Consider the following 20,121-nt stretch of genomic DNA (forward strand, 5'->3'; position numbering starts at 1 on the left):
ATCAACACCCTAATCCCTAAATAAATAAATAAATAAAGCGTTAGCAAAGACATAAACTTGTGTGAAGTCTATCTTCTTGTTCCTACCTACATTGGCTACTTTGAGTTTTGAGCCTTTCCTGAGTAAACCGTCTTTACGTTCTTCAAATGTCACCATACCGCTGTTGTAGGTATCCATGGACATCATGAGTCAGCTATATACTTAAGCTGCCGTTGGATACCTTCAAGTCAGGAGAGCCAAAGTAGTATTGATTTTTTTTTATCATACACTCAAAAATGAGAGAACAAGAGATGAATTAGCCCTTGCCTTATCTCAACTGCCATAAACATGTCTAGAGACAGGGGCAGGAAATTGCCGTAAAACTTCTAACCAAGGTTTCTCTACAATCAGCACGGAATTACGCCCAGTGTGTCCTAAAAACAAAACTGGGTTCTTCATATTCACCACCACCAAGCTCTTGCTCTCGCTACCGTTGCTGGTCACCAAGGTCTTGCTCTCCCTAACACTACTAGTCCTAGAACTACCTTCCACAAGTATACCATTCGAATTCGCACCTTCATGCACTTTGCCATTACTAATTGCTTTTGGACCTTTACCGGACTCTTCATCCATTGGGCCTGCTTCATCTCCAATTGGTTGGCTGAAGTCGATATGACACATTGCACTGCAGATCAACCCTAAAACTGTAAGTACAGGGAAGATCTCCACATTGAACTTACGACGAGGTACAAGTAGAGCTATGCGTAGACACAACAACAGATTGAAAAAAATCACAAAGCAAATATCTTTATGAAGCGAAGCGGGGAGACTAGGGTACCTGGAGCTATAAGCAATGATAGATGTAGACTTCGGATGTGAGGGTAGCGAAAGCCCGATGATTGTACCCGGAAAGTCCTGCAATTTCTTTGCAATACGTGCTCCATTGCGTCGTGACCACTGTCCAGGGGCCCTCACTTCGACGTCTAGAGCGTGAATCTGATTAGCAGCACTGCTCACAATAAGAACATTGTTATTCCCTGGATAAAATACCATAGCTGTTGCAGGGGTTCCATCAAGAACTGGTACTGTCCACTGGTGCCTGCATAATCAAAACCCAAACAACCATCTTAGCACTAATGCTTGCAGTCCGTGTTGAAGAAATAGGCTGCAGACTACATAGAATAGGATATAACTCACAAGAAAGCATCCAGGTAACAACGCAAATACCTCATAACTTCCAAATTGAAAACAGCGATGTGCCCTGTGCTCGATGCAGCAGCTAGCCATTGCCCATCAGGACTAGTGCACATTATTTTTACAATCCCATTCGCCCATCCAACATTGTTATGCGAAGGAACGTGAAAAGTATGGACCAGTTCTGCACTGCTTGAATCCATAACCTGTAATATAATCAAGACATTATTACAATTTAGAAGCGATGCACACCAATGGTAAAGCCAACTTGCATTCTACTGTTCATTTCATCTTCAATTCCAACAAGAGAAAGACAGTTGGCCAAAAAGCTATTACAAAATTACGACCATGCCCAGTATTAAGAAATTTGAATGAAAGTAAGTAGTTCAAAACAAGATCCGATAGAACCAACAAGACTTACCCAAATAAACCCTTGAGGTCCTGCCACAATCAAACGGCTGGAATCCGCATTGAAAACCATGCAGTGGGCAGCTTGTAAAACCGCAGGAAGCTTCTTCCTTTTGATTTGAAACAATTCACTAGCCCCCTTACGCTCTAGCACGTAGAGACGGGGCCTCTGGCTATCGGCGAATGCAACTAGGTCACCTTTGCCTGATATAGCACTGCATACAATGTGCTCACTCGAATTTATCTTGATCGTAGCTAGAAGCGCTGGTGGCGTGCCAGAGGCTTTTCCTTGAGAATAACGAGGGGAATTAATAGACTCTACCGGGAACGACTTTCTTCGTCCATTCTGTGTGTGAGCAGACCCATTGCTATGCAGTATCAATGCTTTAGAATCACTACCTGAATCAGCACCTCCATCCCACTTCCGCTTTCCCAAGACGGAATGTCCATTTTGACTGTAAACACCATTTGCAGATCCAATAGCTACTGAGTTTTCGTTGTAAATCTTCCAAATATCAACTCTATTGGAATGCTGAGCCATCATCAAAGTACCTCCAATAAGGGAGGAATGCTCCACAAGCTGGATGAAGGGCCTTTCAGGACAAGGACATACATCGTGAGGATGGAAAGAAAGAAATCCATTCGCAGGATATGTGAAGAGTTTTGCGTCGTTACCACCAGAAATTAACATTTCAGTGTGTGCACGGGCCCATTTCTTGTGATCATTTGGAGCTAAATTTGGATTTTCTTTGGTTCGCCGCCTTTTCACTTTGTTTTTTTCCCCATTGTCCATCTTCGTTCCAGACTTATCTGATCACAAATCAAAGTTGTAAGACAAATGCTACCTGAAGAATCCTATGAACCATACCACATTGAGCTGTTGGATGGTCAGATTACATCCATGCAAAGTGCATATATCTAACCGTTTAGAAGATAAAACCTGATAATCCACCCCCAACAAGCCATAAAATAAGCCGGCGAAAAACGGACAAGGAGTACCTGCAGGTACAGGCGAAGACACGATAGGAGTGGCGATGGTGAGGGCCCTCACGTCGTGGGTATGTGTTCGCTTGCTGCCCACATAGACCCATTTCTCACCCGAAACACCTCTTGCAACGTCAAGAGCGTCTGATGACGAAGCATCCAGCCGTTGACTCTCACCCACTTTGTGAAATAGTACCACCTGTTTCATGCCACACGCGTTACTGAAAATGAAAAAGGTAAGTTAAAGTACTCTCAAATACGGAAGGTGTATTCTGATCCACGAAACGCCGTAATACTGGATAAAACCGAGAACGAAGCTCACAAAAAACCTCGAATGACAAACTGCTTCAGGAATAAAAAAATATTTTTGGAAGAAAGGTGAACCTTTCCATCAGCTCCTGCGGCAAAAACATTGTTACGAGAGGCAGCTAAAGCCAACACATCAGCACCGTGCCGAGTCTGAGATTGCAACAGTGTGCCAAGTTGTCCGTCCCAAAACTGAGTGCTCCCACTGCTATCACCACTAACAATGTCTCCATTCCTGTGTAACCCGATACAATAATATTAACGGATTTTAATCGAAGTTCCAAGTGTAACTCATACCAATAGGACATTTCTCCTGATAGAGGCACTAAAAATCATACTCTAAGTAGTCTAGTGTTGAATTCTATACCTAAGTATCAAGGAATATGAACATAATATTAAAATCGATGCTAATGGAATACTCATTAAAAACTTCAGGAGGTAAAAAAGTATTCACCTTAGAACCAACAAGGACCAAATACACAAATCAGAATCCCTCCCTTTGCCTCCGATGCCAGCAGTGATTCGATAAATTTCTCTAGTATTAGCAATATCCCAGCACCTTATGCACCTGCAAAAGCACTGCGATAATTACTCACTCGGGATTGCAACCGTTACTTCAAAATCCCGACTGGAGATCTGTCAAAGAAACTGAACCATGGTTTTTGGCCCAAATGTTCATCACATCATGATGTTCAGACTTTCAAAAGAGACAACACGTAACAGCAGCAAGAACTGATGACTGAAGTTTATACTGCAACAAGTTGATGACACAAACAAGTACATACTCACCCATCAGAACCACCTGCGACTAGCCTTTCACCATTCCATGACCATGCGACACTCAAAATTCGCCCTGAGCATTAGAGCACGTTAAGGTTGTGAGAACCGAGTATAATTACACGTGGAAAATAACAAACAATTGGAACGAAGTGGATGATGGTTGCGTGGCATTATGAAGATGTACGTGCACACAGGGACGATTCGACCCTGGACATTACCTTTCACTCGAGGGAATGACTTCCGATAGACAAGGCCATCCTTTGAGTTGCCCACTTCAAATATTCTTACAACACCATCTTCACAAGCTAGCGCTACTCTTTGCGGTTTCCTTTCAACCTCGTCATCACTATCACTGCTGCTACTGTTTCCCTCATCGTCACTGTCATTCTCCTCACTTCCCCGAATTCTATTGTCGGAGCTTCCATTCAAGCCCTTCGGAACTACCGCGTCAATGTGCTCAGCAGCCAAATGCCATATAGACCCTCCCATAGACTCCACGACCGCCTGCGATGAAAGAAGAAAACTTTAGAGCCAGTATTCCCAAGATTATTTTCTGTATACTGAATTAAAGCATTCGAATTTTCTGATCAGAAATAAAGGTCATGGTTAGTGAACAGCCAAAATCCATTACAACAAGCGCTCTCACCCTCGGTTGGAGAGTTTGAAGATCCCACTCAGTGACCAAGCCATCCAACCCTGCGGAGAACAATCTGCCCAGAGGGGACTCATCCTCCTCCAGGGACTGGCACCATAACAAGGACGAAATAGCTGCACCTTGTCTCCCTGGGATGATCTGCAATCAACACATCCAATAATTAGAATATGCGATCCAGTCCTTATTTGTGGTCACCAATTTCCCATCAATATTTACACACTGAATTTTCCGCAACAAAACACCTGATCTTGTGGCTAAAACCCTTAAACCCTCAAGTCTCTCATTGTGATTTTGAATAATCCATATAATCCTCTTCATTACGTTGCCGGTTCTTCGTAGTTTGAACTGTGATGCGCAGAATCAACAATCTCCATACCAAGCAATCAAAGACAACTACCATTCGTTAGCATAACATGAATTCTGAACTGTAAGCGGCTTCAATTTTCAAGTGCATGTAAACACTATCGTAGCTTTAGAATAAAGACTTAAGACCCGTCTTCTTCCACGACAAGTTGTGTAAGCACGAAACAAGTGAGCATCACAAGCCAGAGCCACCCCAACCCTAAACCTAAATTTGACATGGGCAAGGAGCTAGGAAAAAAGAGTAACAAGCACGTACCAATTGGCAATGCCATCCTAGGGACCCAGCGGCAACACTCCAGATCTCTATAGCACCGTTCTCCCGAGCAACAGCTACAGCAGCCCCATTTATGCTGGTGGCAAGTGCAACTACAGCGCTTGGGGACCACTCAATCTGTCGGCATCTGTGCACTTCCAGCATCGTGTTGAAACCCAAAAAATGGAATCAGGGTTTAGGAGCCCAAGGGGCAACTCCCAAAAAATGATCAGAAAAATGCTTATTTTCCAGTTCAGGAACTGCGACAAACCAGCACCTAGGGTGATGATTCACCACTGCTCAAAAAAGAAAGACTTCCCGGTAGCATTCCCTCTCGTCAGCTAACTGCGACTCAGCCACCGCATCAACTTTGCTTAGACAGTTCCAACGAGAAGCTATATTCTCCAACTCCGCACCTACAATCTCGTTAGCCCCGAGATCCAATGCTGCCATGCTTGCACGCCCATCCGGCACCGCAATTGGGTTACAAAACCAGGTATATGAAAGATGCACAAATTCCCTTGCGATACACCGTGTAAAGTCCACAGCAGCTCAAAATGCGCCAGAAAGATGTCGATGGAACCACCGCAAAAAAATATGACTTCCAAGCTAATCTGCGAGACCACACGGAAGACGTAGCCAAAAAACGTCGCGACAGAAGATTGGAGGCTTGAGGGGGAGCCCAGGGCGGCGCAAAGAGAATGGGGTATAGGAGCAATACAAATGACTAAGAGAAGCCTTCGTGAGGACGCCGGAATGAATGAAAGTTTTGTGGATGAATGAACATAGGGTGCTCCCAACTCATTCATCCCTCGGTCCTATCTCGAGATCCTTCCTTTCCAGGGGACCACGGTCATGGTGGATGAATGACGTTCTCCTTCCGAAATAACTTCATCCAACAGCGAGACGATGTGTTTGGCCCACGGCGAAATGCGACACAGCCTGGTCGTCCTCAGTGGACGGCAATAGGGTTTAGGGTTTAGAACGGCTCAAACGGGCATCAGTTATAAACCGACGTTTGAATTCTGCGCTTTTTGGATCAGATCCTTAAGACCTGAAATGGGACCTGAAATTAGTATATTACGCTTCGTAACATACTCGGAAATTATACTAGTACAAGTAGCAAATATTTCATCTTACATAGTTGGATGAAAAATATTGCCTCTCTTATATTTCCTAGGTCAATGCATAAAATTTCACTCAAGTGCTCTCTTTCTCAATATATATATATATATATATATATATAAATACATATATTTATATATACTATTTTTTTCTTTTTTATCAAAATAAATGTTAGTTCAAACATTTATGTCAAATTATACCTTTATCTTGCATTAGTAAATTTGATATAAAAGGTTTGAATTTACTACTAAACTTTGTAACATTTGTAAAATAAAAAATAAGTTTATTCTCTATTTAGATATAAGAGTTAAATTTGACAAGCTAATATATAATAGAACAACATTATGTAATTTTATTAGAACTACTTACAAACTATATTATATTTAATATAATCATCTATATATATAATTCAAATTAATTTAAATAAATTTATATATATAATTTTTTATCTAATTTTTTATTTGTTTATTTTAATTATCATACAATTAGTTCTTTTATATGCCTTAGATCTTGAATGGTTTTTTTAATATTAATATTATATAAATATATGTCAAAATAATAAAATATTTTAGATATTTTAAATATTAAATATTTTAGATTTATATAGTACTAAAAATTTGGATTGACAATACAATGCAAGAAGACAACATTGCATATATTTTGCATGTCCATCAAACTATGGTAGTTAGTTGGTCAATATAACAAATAATATATATTTAATATAAGAATGCATTAAGTCCAAATAAATATAAATCTACTTTTTATTTTTACATAATAATAAATAAATAAAATTATAATTAAATATTTAACAAATATTATTAGATATAATCAATCTTATCAAATCCAAAACCATCCATGGATGTGGTTTGTATCAAATATCACAAGTAAATGTATTCATCATTTCTTGTTCTTTAGTCATGTATAAGAGAGACAATTGGTATGTAGTAAAGGCAATTTAGAACTCTTTACACTTAATGGATTTATTTTGTAATACATAGTATGATTTATCATCTTCATCATGGTTAATAGTAAATTGAAGACAAAAAATCCTACTTCAAAATTTGAAAATACTCTACTTTTTTACTTGCTATACCAAACAAGCAAAAAAAAAAAAAAAAAAAAAAAAAAAACTCCATTTTTTTGTTCTTATCTTATAACACTTGCTTTCTTGCATATATACTCTTATTCTTGAATAAACACTCTTATAGCTTGTTATTATTACAAGCTATTACAAAATGCCTTGTCTAAAAAAAGCCCTTGTCTTTCGCAACTTCCACAATGAACAAAAGAAAGTAAAATGTGCAAGAATTGATAGTACACCATGAATGATACAAAAAAAATTAGCAACTTGGACCAAGGATGAATTTAGTCTAGCAAAAATATCTACTAAAAGTACTATTTTTGATATTATTAAGAAAGAGAATGAATATGCTGATATGACTCTAACAAACTTAAAGATGAAGCAACAATGCGTAATAAACCATCCAGAGCTCGACAATGGTTTGGTCAAATGGTTCTTGCAACGCAAGCCCAAATTTTTTGCCAACTAGCTTAGTATTCTTGAGAACAAATAATCACAATATCACGGATATACATATTTATTCTAATATTTAATTATACAATTAACTAGAAGTAGATAAAAGTAGATTTATTTCATAATATTTTATAGAATAGCTTCTTAGAAGTTTAATAGATGCTACTTTGACTTTACATGTGTTTGTAGTTGATTGATAGGTTAGAAACTTGGCCAATACATTAACCACGTGTTGTTAGCTTGTGGACCAAGCTAACTATAAGACTTGTCTTGTAAGTTAAAACACATGTCTTATAAAGTCAACATGTTTTAGAGGTCTTATAGGACATCATTATGTAGCTCTTATTTAAGAGTATATATAAAAGTAAGAGTGAAGCCTTCTTTACTCTTCTTAATGCCTTTCTAGTCCTTAATCTTATTTCAAGACTTTCTAATTTTCTTGTCTTTGGCAATAGTCATTCTAGTTTGGTACTATATCATTTTTGAATGATTTTTTAATCTTTTTGAGTAACATAAGAATGTATTAATATTTTATTTTTATAAAATTTATGTCTTTGACAATTTTACAAGAATCTTAATTCATTGTTTTTGTCTTGTTTAAGAAGTAAGTAGATAATCCCACTTCTATTGTTGTATTTTGAAGTTTGTAGATTACTTATTTTTAGATAAATTATTTAATTTTCTAATATTGATTTTTTTTAAAGAGAGTAGATTATTCTTCTTTGTGGAAATTTTCATTTAATATTAAAGGTTGCAGATTATCCTTTTCTAATTTGACTTGTAAATTTTTTAAGTTATTTTAAATGGAAAAAAAAATTATGGATGCTACACTTAGAAGAAATAAAAATAGATTTTATTCTATTGCAAATCTTTATAAACTTGTCAATACTTTTAGGGTGGAAATTTCACACCACCAATGCCAAGCAAAGAAACACTAATCCTATGCTTATGAAAGAAATTCAAAATTTATATTAAGTATTTATTCAGTTAAAGGAAGCAAATAGATCAACCTCACAACCAAATCGAAGAAGTTTTGCTTCTACAAGTATAATGAAGACAAAGATTAATATTCTTGAGAAGTATGATGAAACAAGATCAAAATTTCAAGGATTTTTGAAATAAGTCAAATTCTATCTAAGGTTGCATCCCTTCCAATACCTTCATGGATTTACTCAAGTTGGATTCATAAATACATTTCTATCTAAAAGTGCTCTCTCTTACTTTGTACTTTTAATAGAAAAGGATTCATGATTCTTTTATAATCTAAATTCATTCCTAGAAGAATTTATGGCCACATTTAGAAAAAATAATCAAAAAAGAGTAGCAAAAACCAAACTCTTATCTTTACAACAAGGATCATGATTAGCTACTATATATGTTGTTAAATTCCAAATCCTTGCTTGTGATGTGGATTGGAATGACAAAGCCCTTATTAATCAATTTTAATATGAATTAAAAGACAACATCAAAGATTTATTAATGATAATATCAAAAGAAAAATCTTTGAAACAATTTATTACTCAAGCCATTGCATACAATAATCAATTATTTGAAAGGCGTTAGGAACAAAGATTTGGTTGGAGAGGAACAAGTTAATTAATAATAGTAATTTTTTAGTTTTTAAAAACTTATTTATCAACCCCAAAATCAATACAAATTAATATGGTATATATTAAACCTCTTATTAAGCAAGAAAAGACTTGTTGCCATGAAAAAAAATTGTGCCTATATTATAGAGAATCCAAGCACACTACTCAACATTATCCAAAGAAGCAATGCAACCACAAAATGAGGAGCATGATTGCTAAAGAAGACAATATATCAAAAAACAAGTCTCTCCAACTACCATAGGAATCATGCAACTGAAATCTTATATAACTCTTAGTAAAGGTCTTATTCTCTCTCTCAGATCCCTCACCTTATTTTATAATAGAAGTTTGTTTAGGACCAAAAAATCACAAAGTCTTGGTCTTATTGGATTCAAGAGCCTCAGCTTGTTTTATAGACGATGACTTTGTCAAAAAATAAGATGTGTCTTTAATTAAGAAAATCAAATATATACATGATTGATTAGATTTCTCACAATCTTGATATTTCCATAATTTAATTTAAGATTCTACTAAGCAAGTAGAAATCCATAAGTTCAATACATCCAAACCATTATTAGTAAGTGCAAGAACTTTCATGCATGTTATAAAAGAAGGGCCAACTTTTGTTATATACGCTATATCTATTATTAAAGAAAAAAGATTTTAAGTAGCATTCCAAGCCAATACCAAGATTATCAAGACGTCTTTAAAAAAAATATATAAATATGCTTCTAGAGCATTGTCTTTATGATTGTTCCATTGATCTTCAAAAAGAAACTCAACTATCATTCAAACCTATCTATAGCATATTATCAAATAAATTGGCTACATTCAAAGAATATATTAATAAAAATTTGGCAAAGAACTTCATGTGTCTTTTAAAATTTCCAGCCAAGGCTCCTATTTTATTTATAAAGAAAAAAGATGGAGCTTGATGGATGTGTGTAGATTATCAAGGACTCAATAAGATCACCATCAAGGATAGGTATCTTCTATCCTTGATTTTAAGAATTCTTGATCAATTGAATAAAGTAAAGATCTATATAAAAATAGATCTATGAAGAACATACAATTTGGTATTTATTAAAAAAAGAGATAAATAAAAAACTGCATTTCAAACCATGTATGGGCATTTTGAATATAATGTCATGCCTTTTGAACTTACAAATGTACTAGCTACTTTTCAACATCTAATGAATGATGTCTTTTGTGTGTTTCTTGACAATTTTATTATTTATTTATTTTTTATTTAGACAACATCTTAATCTTTTCTAAGAACAAAGATGAATATGAAGTTTATATTTGTGGTGTATTATAAAAACTAAAAAATACAAGATTATATGCCAAAACAAAAAAGTATGTATTTCATACTATTTAAATTGATTTTTTAAAATACACCATTTCAAGAATTAGTCATATAATGGATCCTAAGAAGGTTCAAACTATTATAGATTGAATGATTTCAAAAATAATCAAAGATGTGTGATATTTTTTAAAATTTTCTAATCATTATTAAATCTTCATCAAGATTTTTTTTAAAGTTGCAGGTCATCTTATACGCTTGACATGTAAAGACAAACTTGAGTGGAAAAAAGAATCTAAAGCATCTTTTGAAGCCTTGAAGAGAACATTTATTTTTGCACCAATCTTATATTGCATCAACTTTTTGAAGCCATTCTTTATGAAAACATATGCATTAAATTTTCTTATACATGTTGTTTTGTCAAAAATGAGAGCAAATAACAAACTCTACTAAGTAGCTTTTCATTATAAAAAAAATTCAATAGCCGAGATTAACTATGAGACTTATGACAAAGAGCTTCTTATAATTCTCTATTTATTTCAAGAATAGAATTACTATCTAGAAGGTGCATTTAGTCTAGTCACTATGTATGTAATGTCTTCTCTCACTTTTGCCATTAGCTTCAAGATTATAAGCAGTTGTCAACTTCAACTTCACACCATATCTTTAAAAAAATCTTTGGCCTCTATTATATTCAATTCTCCCTGATTAGCCCTTATTCTTCCAATGCTACCATATCTACTAAAGATATCCTCTAAGATAAATCTATATACTCCTCTTATGATTTTGGTTCTCAAAGTTCTCCCTTCAATATAGTTTGAGAGCTCTTTTCTTGCCAAAACAAGATACTTCATCCTCCATAATCCTAATGGCATAGCCACCAAGTCAATCACCTACAAAAAATGCATAGCAAGTAGATATGTAAGATGTAATTCATCTTTATATCTAACTTTGGACTACAATTGGCATTCAATATAAGAAGCCATAAATTCCTCCTAATCTTTGTAGAGGCCCTTCTATCAATATTGCTCTTTGATCTTATGGTAGGTGGCCCAAACTCTCCTATGGCCTACCCAAAGTATATCATGAAACTCATTAAGAACTTGATTCTTAGTTTCTATATCATTTACTACTCTCAATGATACTCCATCTATCATCTTTGATGTCTTCTATAATAAACTATTTCTCAAAATATAATTATAAGACTAGTGTTTGATGTCTTTGAAGGCCTTCTCTCTTCATACTACTCAAATAGATATCAATGTCTCTTAACTTGCTTCTATAAAGATCTTCTCTAAAAGCCACATCTTTATTATTTATGTTTATTCCATTAATGGCTAAGACATAGCCATAGTCTTCATCTTCATCATCTTCACTAATCTCTTGTGTTTTCATTTCTTCTTCATAAATATATTTGACTCTAAATAACATATCTGCTACAAAATTCTTCTTGCCAAAAATATACACCAATACATGGTTGAATGATCTAATACAGGCTATCCATCTTAGCATGGAAATATCATGAATAAAACAATTGGCAATTGTATCCAATAATGGTAAGTAATCAGTTTCTAGCACCACATTGGCCCTAATTAAATAATTTTTGTCTGCTTTCATAGCTGTAAGTGCTTCCAAAAGCTCTCTCTTTACTTGTGGATATGTTCTCTATTTATCCGTGAAAATTCTTGCTCTAAACTTAATAGCAAATCTCTTACCTTCTGTATCATCTTGACCAATAGCCCATTCAATAGCAATAGGACTTGTATCAATAGTAACAACAATTGTTCTACCATAATCATAGTCAACTTGCCTCAAGATTGGTGGAGACTTCAAAATATCTTTTAGACCATCCATGGCTAGTCCTTGCTTTTCTTCTCACTTGAACTTAGTTCTTTTTTTCAAGAAACTATATAATAACTCAATTATGTGAGTAAAGTGAAGAATCCAAATCTAATAGAAGACACAAGCTCCTAAAAACCTCTTTACTTTAGTGATGTTATTACATGCTTTTATCCTACCAATAGTATCAATCTTTTTAGAATTATATTTTCTGCCATATCTTCTACATAAGTATCTAACCACCACAATCTAATCAACTCTAAACTTCGACTTGTCAATGGATAAGGTTAAATCCACTTCTTCAAGCCTCTTCAAAATCTTCTCTACATCTTCAATGTGATCTTTCACAAACCTTTTGCATCCATCAGTATCCAATATTAAATCTCTAGCTTCTTCTTTGTAATCCTTAATTGGTATATCATCCACAAAATGAATAGTCTTTTTAGTATATTATCTGCAAAATCCCTCAATATTTGATTTATGGCATTTTGCATATGAGCTATTGAATTAGTGGTGCCTTGAAACAAAGTGCATATCCTCATAAGTCCCAATAAAGTCTTTATAGTTTTCAAATCTCTACTTTTTGATGCAAGATGAAATTGATCATAACCAAAATAAAAATCTCCAATAGAATAGATGGTATATCTTACAAAAGCCTCAGCAACTTTATTCACAATCGATCCTGATCCCTTATTTTTTATTGTCACCTTGTTGACTGGTTGCATGTCTTGAATGAATCTCAAAGCTCCAAACTTCTTTAGTACTATAAACCATGAATTAGAGTATGGAGCCATAGATGGTTTAAGTATTTTCATTTGTATCTTTTCCTTCAGTAGACTCACCAACTTAGGTAGCAAGGCTTTTGGTACAAAAATTTGAGCTGCTGTGGACTTTACATGGTGTATCGCAAAAGAATTTATTATATAAATCTTATAAAAAAAAGAATTGGAGAGGAATTTTCATTGAAAAAATAATTTAGGTCATCCATATAGATAAATGGAGATGAATGAAAAAAAATTCTATTGCTATTGGCTAAAAGACATGTCCAATGGGCTTCAACGAAGCTGCCAAAGGCCTTATTAGAGATTAGGTTTACTCTTGTAAGGTCATTCAAACTTAGGAGGCTAGGATCAAGAAATTTAGATTTTTGACTATAGTTGTGGTATAAATTTTATATGATTTGGAATTTTTATAAAAGAGATATATGTGCTCAAAGTTAAGGTATTGATTTTGTATCTATTTTCATTATTTTGAACATAACATGCACATACAAAAAGTAATGAAGGATTAGCAACCAAGGTTGGAGAGAGCACTTTTTTGGCTACACTTTTTATGTACTACTTGATGAATTCTAAACTCAGATGAAGAAATCATAGGAAGTTGAAGTCAATGCTTGTAATTTAAGAGCACTTAAGGATAAAGTCTACATCATTTAGAATTTGAAAAATAATAAATGGTTGGATCAAGAGGTATGAATTTCTAAAGTTTTGAGAGAAAAAAATCTTTTATAGGAAAAAAATATTTTAAAAGGATTTTGCAATAATTTGGACATTTTATGCAAAGTAAAAGAATTTTTAGAAGCCCAGACTTTGTATATATGTAAAAGACGGAGATATGGAGCTATGAAAAAATTTATGATATAAAGATGAATTTTTATAAGAGGATTATGGATTTTTTTTTAATTTATAGAAAATTAAACTTACTTGCAATTAATTAATTATGCTTTGATATAGTAAAAGGATGTTAGGACATTTCTAGATTCTTTAGAAAGCCATATGTATAAAGCTTCTTAAATATAAAAGGTTTTATTAATAAAATATCTTTTGATACTATTTTATTTATTTAGAATCTATAATAAGAATATGTTCAATATCACAATGTTAGAAGGACTCTTGATATTTGGTGATTTTATTCCAAGTAAGAACAACTTTTGATGGTATTTAAAATATTTTATTTGAAAGGAGTTATGAAGGCCTCAACAACAATAAAATAATATGGTGGTTTTTTTTACCTTGGTATAAAGCACTATCAATCGTTGATAGGATCTATCAACCATCTTTGAAGAAAATAAAGATTAGAGTATGTAGCAAATATAATTTGCCACATTTTAGATTTTTTCAACATATGATGATTGCTTCTCGTTGAACTCATCCTTAGAAGAGGAATAATTTCATGAATATACATATTTATTCTAATATTTATCTATATAATTAAATAGAAGTAAATAAAAGTAGATTTATTTTATGATATTTTCTAGAGAAGCTTCTTAGTAGCTTTATAGATGTTGTTTTGACTTTATATGTGTTTTTAATTGATTAATAGGTTAGAAACTTAATCAAAAAGTTAATCACATGTTTGTAGCTTATAAAATAAGGTAACTACGAGGCGCACATTTAGAAAACTTGCCTTGTAAGTTAAGATATGTGACTTGCAAAGTCAACACATTTTAAAGGTCCCATAGGACATTGCCTTGTAGCTTCTAATTAAGAGTATATATTGAGGCCTTCTTCACTCTTATCAATGTCTTTTTAGTCGTTAGACTTCTTTCAAAACTCTCTAGTCTTTTTGTCTTTGGCAATAATCATTTTAATTTAATACTATATCATCTTTGAAAGATTTTTTAGTCTTTTTGAATGATACAAGAGTATATTGATATTTTAATTTTGTGAGGTTCATATCCTTGATATACAATTTTTAAAATATTGATTTAAATTCTTTTAAAATTATCATGGCTTTAAATCATTTTATAGAGAGAGAGAGAGAGAGCACTTCAGCAAATAAGGACACAATATCTATTAGCTTGTCAAATATCAAGCATAAAACCAAAAAATATATTTTATATGATATTTATAACATAAAAAAAATATGTCTATTTTCTTCTATAGCTATAGATATAATCATTGCTCCTTAATAAATTAGAAGACCAAAAAAAGACAAAATTTGGTTGATTATAGCCTTGATTAGTAATATTTATGACAAAGACATGTTGGATCCTTTCTTCATTGACCATACAAAAAAACTAAGATGCTTCAATAAGAAGATTAGTATTAAGCTTAGGTTCTAGTATTGCAATAATAAAAAAATCTAAATAACTATACTTTGTTTTTTAAGAATAGCATAAATATATCAACTTTAAAATAAAATTTGACAATTATAGTATTATTCTCATTTTAAACACATTGTCATATATACTCAAAAATGTCAACTTTACAAACATTAAACTTTTTTTTTCTTCTCAACACTACTTCTAAAATAGAATCTATGGATGCTTGAATTATTACTTATTTGAAAAGATCCTATAAGAGCTTCTAATTTTAACATATTATTGATTGTAAAGAAGATGATAAATCATGTATTAACATCTATAAGGTGGATTGGATTCTAGCAATGAGATGAGTTAGGATAGTACAAAATGATATTTCTTTTGATATAATCTCAAACTATTAAAAATATACAAATATTATATCACCTTCCTACTATGAAGACTACCAGCCTATTTTAAAAGATGTCTTATAAGATGTGTCATGCAATTAAGATGAATCATATGATTTTAGCCTATTGAAGTAGGAACTCATGTTAAAAAAAGAATTCACCTACCAAATATTTGCTCTTAGAGTAAGAAACTCCTTATCTATTAAAACTTTATAAAATTCAAAAAGTGATCAAGAGATTTATCATGAATTTACAAATAAGGAGCTTTTAAAATTAGTCATTATCATTGAAGACAAAGAAAAATAGAAGCATATGGATCTTAGCTTAATTTAGATGTCTAGTCTTTGGTGATGAGAGATGCTATTAAAATTAAGGAAGAGCATTTGAAAAATGGTATTGGGCCTAATCTTAAAGTATTGAGAAAGATACAAAGTCAAGTCTACAAATAAACAAATGTTGAGTAGAATTGCTTAATTCAACATTCTTTAGGCATCTTCTTTTTTCATTGCTAGTCTTAGGTTTTGTATGAAATTAATGTGAAAAGCTAAAAAGTTTGCAAAAATAAAAAAATTTAATTAATTTTGCACTTAAGAAATCCAATTTTGCATAGTAAATTTATTGAATATCAAGTATTGGAGATTATTAATTATTAATTAAAAAACCAAATTGATAGATTGAAATTTTATTGGCTATTGCAGCATATCAAATATAATAGCATTGAATTTGACAAGTTTAGATATACTTACATTTATTTTTTTATAAAATTATATTAATAGGATTTAAATAAATTATTTAAATAAAAAGCATTATTTTGAGAATTTTTTTATAGTTGAATAAATAACTTATACGTAGCAATATCTTTAAATTAGTATATTTTTTATTTAGTCATATTTAATATATCTATAAAATACAAGAAATTATCAATTTTTTATCAAAAAATTATTTTCTACAAAAAAAATACCAAATAAAAAAAACATTGTAATAAAGGCTAATGCATCTATATCAAATTAAATGAACTTAATTGCTAATTGTTTATTACATAATAATATTAACATCTTTAAAATATTAATATTTTAAAATTTTATAAGATGGTATTATTTTTATTAATATTTTAAAAACCTTTGAAGTAGAAAATTTATTCTTTTTATATCCTAGTTAATATTTTTATTTGTATGTAACAATCACACAAATCTAAAACTTATTTTTATTAGTCTTAATTTTTTATGCATTTGATATAGAATAAATAATTTTATTTAATAGAATAATAATAAATTAATAAATAAAATAAAATTCTTATTATTATATCTAATTAATCTTTATAATCCTATAAATTACTACTATTATATATATTACTTTTATTATTATTATTTCTTATCAAGATTTTATTAATAATTATAAATCTTCTTATTTCTTTTGTACTATCATTAGATTGGATACAATAAAATAAGAACATTAAATAGTTTCAAGCTTTTATTATATTGATCCACTCATTTTAAACATTATGAAAAGAAAAAAATGACTTCTAGATTCATTTTTGTACTACTATCTCTACAATCAATGAAAATCAATCACATTCATCATAATTATCATATTCTTCATCATAGATGGATTGATTTAATAGAAATATGGATCTATTTAATATCCTCCTAAAATATAATAAAGTACATTAAATCACAAGTTGAATAAAAAAATTATTTTTAGTCAATAGAGTTATATTTAATTTTTAGGATTTTTTTAATACTTTATGAAAAATTGATAAAAATTAAGCTATTCAAAATTTAAAAAATTAAGCAATACAAAAATCATAAGTTGTTATTACTTTTGGTCTTAAAAGTTGAATGTTTATACAAATAATCATGAACTACATAAATGTGGAAAAAATTGCATTTAATTCGCAATTGAAATAGATCATGCTTTGTCATAATATACTAAGATTAAAATACACACAACTAATGTATGTTTTTTTCATCTGAAAATAAATGTAAAAAATTATAATTGACATGATATTATAGTTTTTAAGAATTTTAAATAACATGTAAAATCGAAAAAAAAAAAAGTAATGTCATTTTGGATGCAATAAGTTGGCAAGAAGATTAGTACGAATTGAATGCAAGTCTTGCAACTACTACCATAACATGAAAGAGTATTATATATATACGTTTATATAAAAAAATATTTTTTTAAAAATAAAAATAAATTTTAAAAATGTATTTTTTTTATAGAAATTAAAACTTGGATAAAAAAATATCTATATTAAATTAAATTTATATACCTGAAGAAAACCTGAAATATTAGGATTTAAATAAGAATAAATTATTTTTAACTTTAAGTATGTATAATAGATAATATAGGTTAATTTTGAAGATATTATTTCTACTTAAATGTTAGTTATAAAAATGTCAAAATAAAGATCTAATTAATAAATAATCTAATTTAATTTAAAATTTGAGAATATTCCTATAGATATAAGTTAGATTTTTGAAACCATTTTTAATCATCTAAAGGACCAAATATATTGATTCTAAAGCTATTATCAAGATTGAGTGTTTTTTTTTTTATGTTGTTATTTTTAAAAATATATATTTTAAATAGTAAATAAATAATTGTCTTTAAATAAAAAAATATCCAAAAATTAAGTCAAACTTTGAAATTATATCAAATTTTGGTTTTTACAATCCAAATAAATTTGGAAGAATAAGTGGAGCTAACTAAACTTGGTTTTAATGAAACAATAGGCTTGTACCAATTTACTCTTATTATTACTAAGATACATTATGGAGCAATACCACTTCAATCATTAGATTTAGTATTTGAATATATACAATCAAGATTTTATTAGATGTGATAATAAATATGTTTTCTTAAATTAATAAATTATATATATATATATATATATATATATATATACTGATTTTAATAATCTATAATTACATATATAATATAAAATTTTAAAATATAAAACATGTAAAATAAAATTTAATATTAATGAATATAAAATATCAATAATTTTAATAAAATTACTTATAAAAAAATATTTATGATATTTTAAATTTTCAATTAAAACCAAAGGATACAAAATAAATAAATAAATAAATAAATCTAAGAAGATCTTATGTTTAGTGGAATGAAAAATAATAAACTTAAAAAATGATTTATATATATATAATCAAAAAGTTATTAAAGAAGAAAGATTGTGCCTCTACTTTAAATTGCGTGTTACAAAAATATCTGTAAATTATTTGTCATTGGTAGTTTAGATACAGTCTTCATATTAATTAATTCTTGTCAATCAACTACAAAATATAATTCTTTTAGAACTGTAACAAAGTGTGACTAGGTTATAGTTGGATCCTAATAATTAGAACTCAGAGAAGACTTATGATTTTTAATCAAGGTTAAAATTTTACTAAGCCTTGTTGACTCTTGGACCATATAGCAAATTAGTTAATAATGTTAAAAATAAAATATTTACATTTCTTCCTTATTAAAAATAAAACCACAATTTCTGAATATACGGTTAAGAAACACTTATATACAATGGTGCTACTTGATTTTTTTTTTTTTTTTTTTTTTTTTTTTTTTTTCAATATCGTTAAAACAAGTTTATATGAATTGAAAAACACGATGATATTTTTCTTTCCAATTTAGAATTTGTTGCTAGAATTTCAATTGAGTATAAAATTATTTTGTATTTTTATTATCAGTTAGTTATGAATTTTTATTAAAATTAAAATTTTGTTGGAATATAATTTATACTACATATTTTTGGATTTTTCATTAATTAAATAAAAATACTATAATTGTTTTTGTAACAAAGTATAGAAACTGGTGTTATTAAAATCAATCATAATTTTAGTGAGATCCCCAGTGATTAAACTACGCTATTAAATCTCAATGTAATAAATTTTATGAAATTCTTAAAAAATTACAGACTTAAGCATTAAATTAATTTTATCTTATCCACGATTCCTTCACAATTTGTAACATTCTTGTACAGAGAATAAATTTTCATTACTTTGAAAATTTAAAACTGCCACCAACTTTAGTCGAAATAATACATATGAAATTTATTGAAATCTTATCAAATTTACATAAAAATCAAGATTCAAATAAATAGATAAAACAAAGTACACAATTGAACAAAAAATCTGCATTGTACCTTCTACGAACAGTGCAACGTCTACACATGAATCCTCCCATTGTCAGCAGCATTTTTACATACACGCTACTTCGGAAAATCCAGTCCTGATATCTTCCACAAGTCCCGCCAAGAATCGACATGAAACCGCATACCCACTTCACCGAAATCTGCACACAATTCCTGGACCGCATGCACAACATATATAAGCACAGAAACACCTTCAAACGGTGTCTCAG

General features: G+C 30.7%; 1 protein-coding gene across 1 annotated transcript; it reads right to left on the bottom strand.

The window, feature by feature from the left end:
- Positions 1–217: 217 nt before the first annotated feature.
- LOC112275228 (WD repeat-containing protein PCN) lies at positions 218–5,609 on the bottom strand. Its single transcript, XM_024505405.3, has 11 exons — positions 4,926–5,609; positions 4,298–4,444; positions 3,870–4,155; positions 3,661–3,724; positions 3,326–3,439; positions 2,950–3,106; positions 2,581–2,764; positions 1,595–2,391; positions 1,207–1,379; positions 818–1,078; positions 218–664 (listed from the first exon to the last, which is right to left on the bottom strand). The coding sequence occupies exons 1-11, from the start codon at positions 5,085–5,087 to the stop codon at positions 313–315; spliced, it is 2,697 nt and encodes an 898-aa protein (XP_024361173.1). The 5' UTR covers positions 5,088–5,609; the 3' UTR covers positions 218–312.
- Positions 5,610–20,121: the final 14,512 nt, after the last annotated feature.

This window comes from Physcomitrium patens, chromosome 22 (assembly GCF_059467195.1).
Source record: "Physcomitrium patens ecotype Gransden chromosome 22, ASM5946719v1, whole genome shotgun sequence".
In the NCBI taxonomy this organism is placed as follows: domain Eukaryota; kingdom Viridiplantae; phylum Streptophyta; class Bryopsida; order Funariales; family Funariaceae; genus Physcomitrium; species Physcomitrium patens.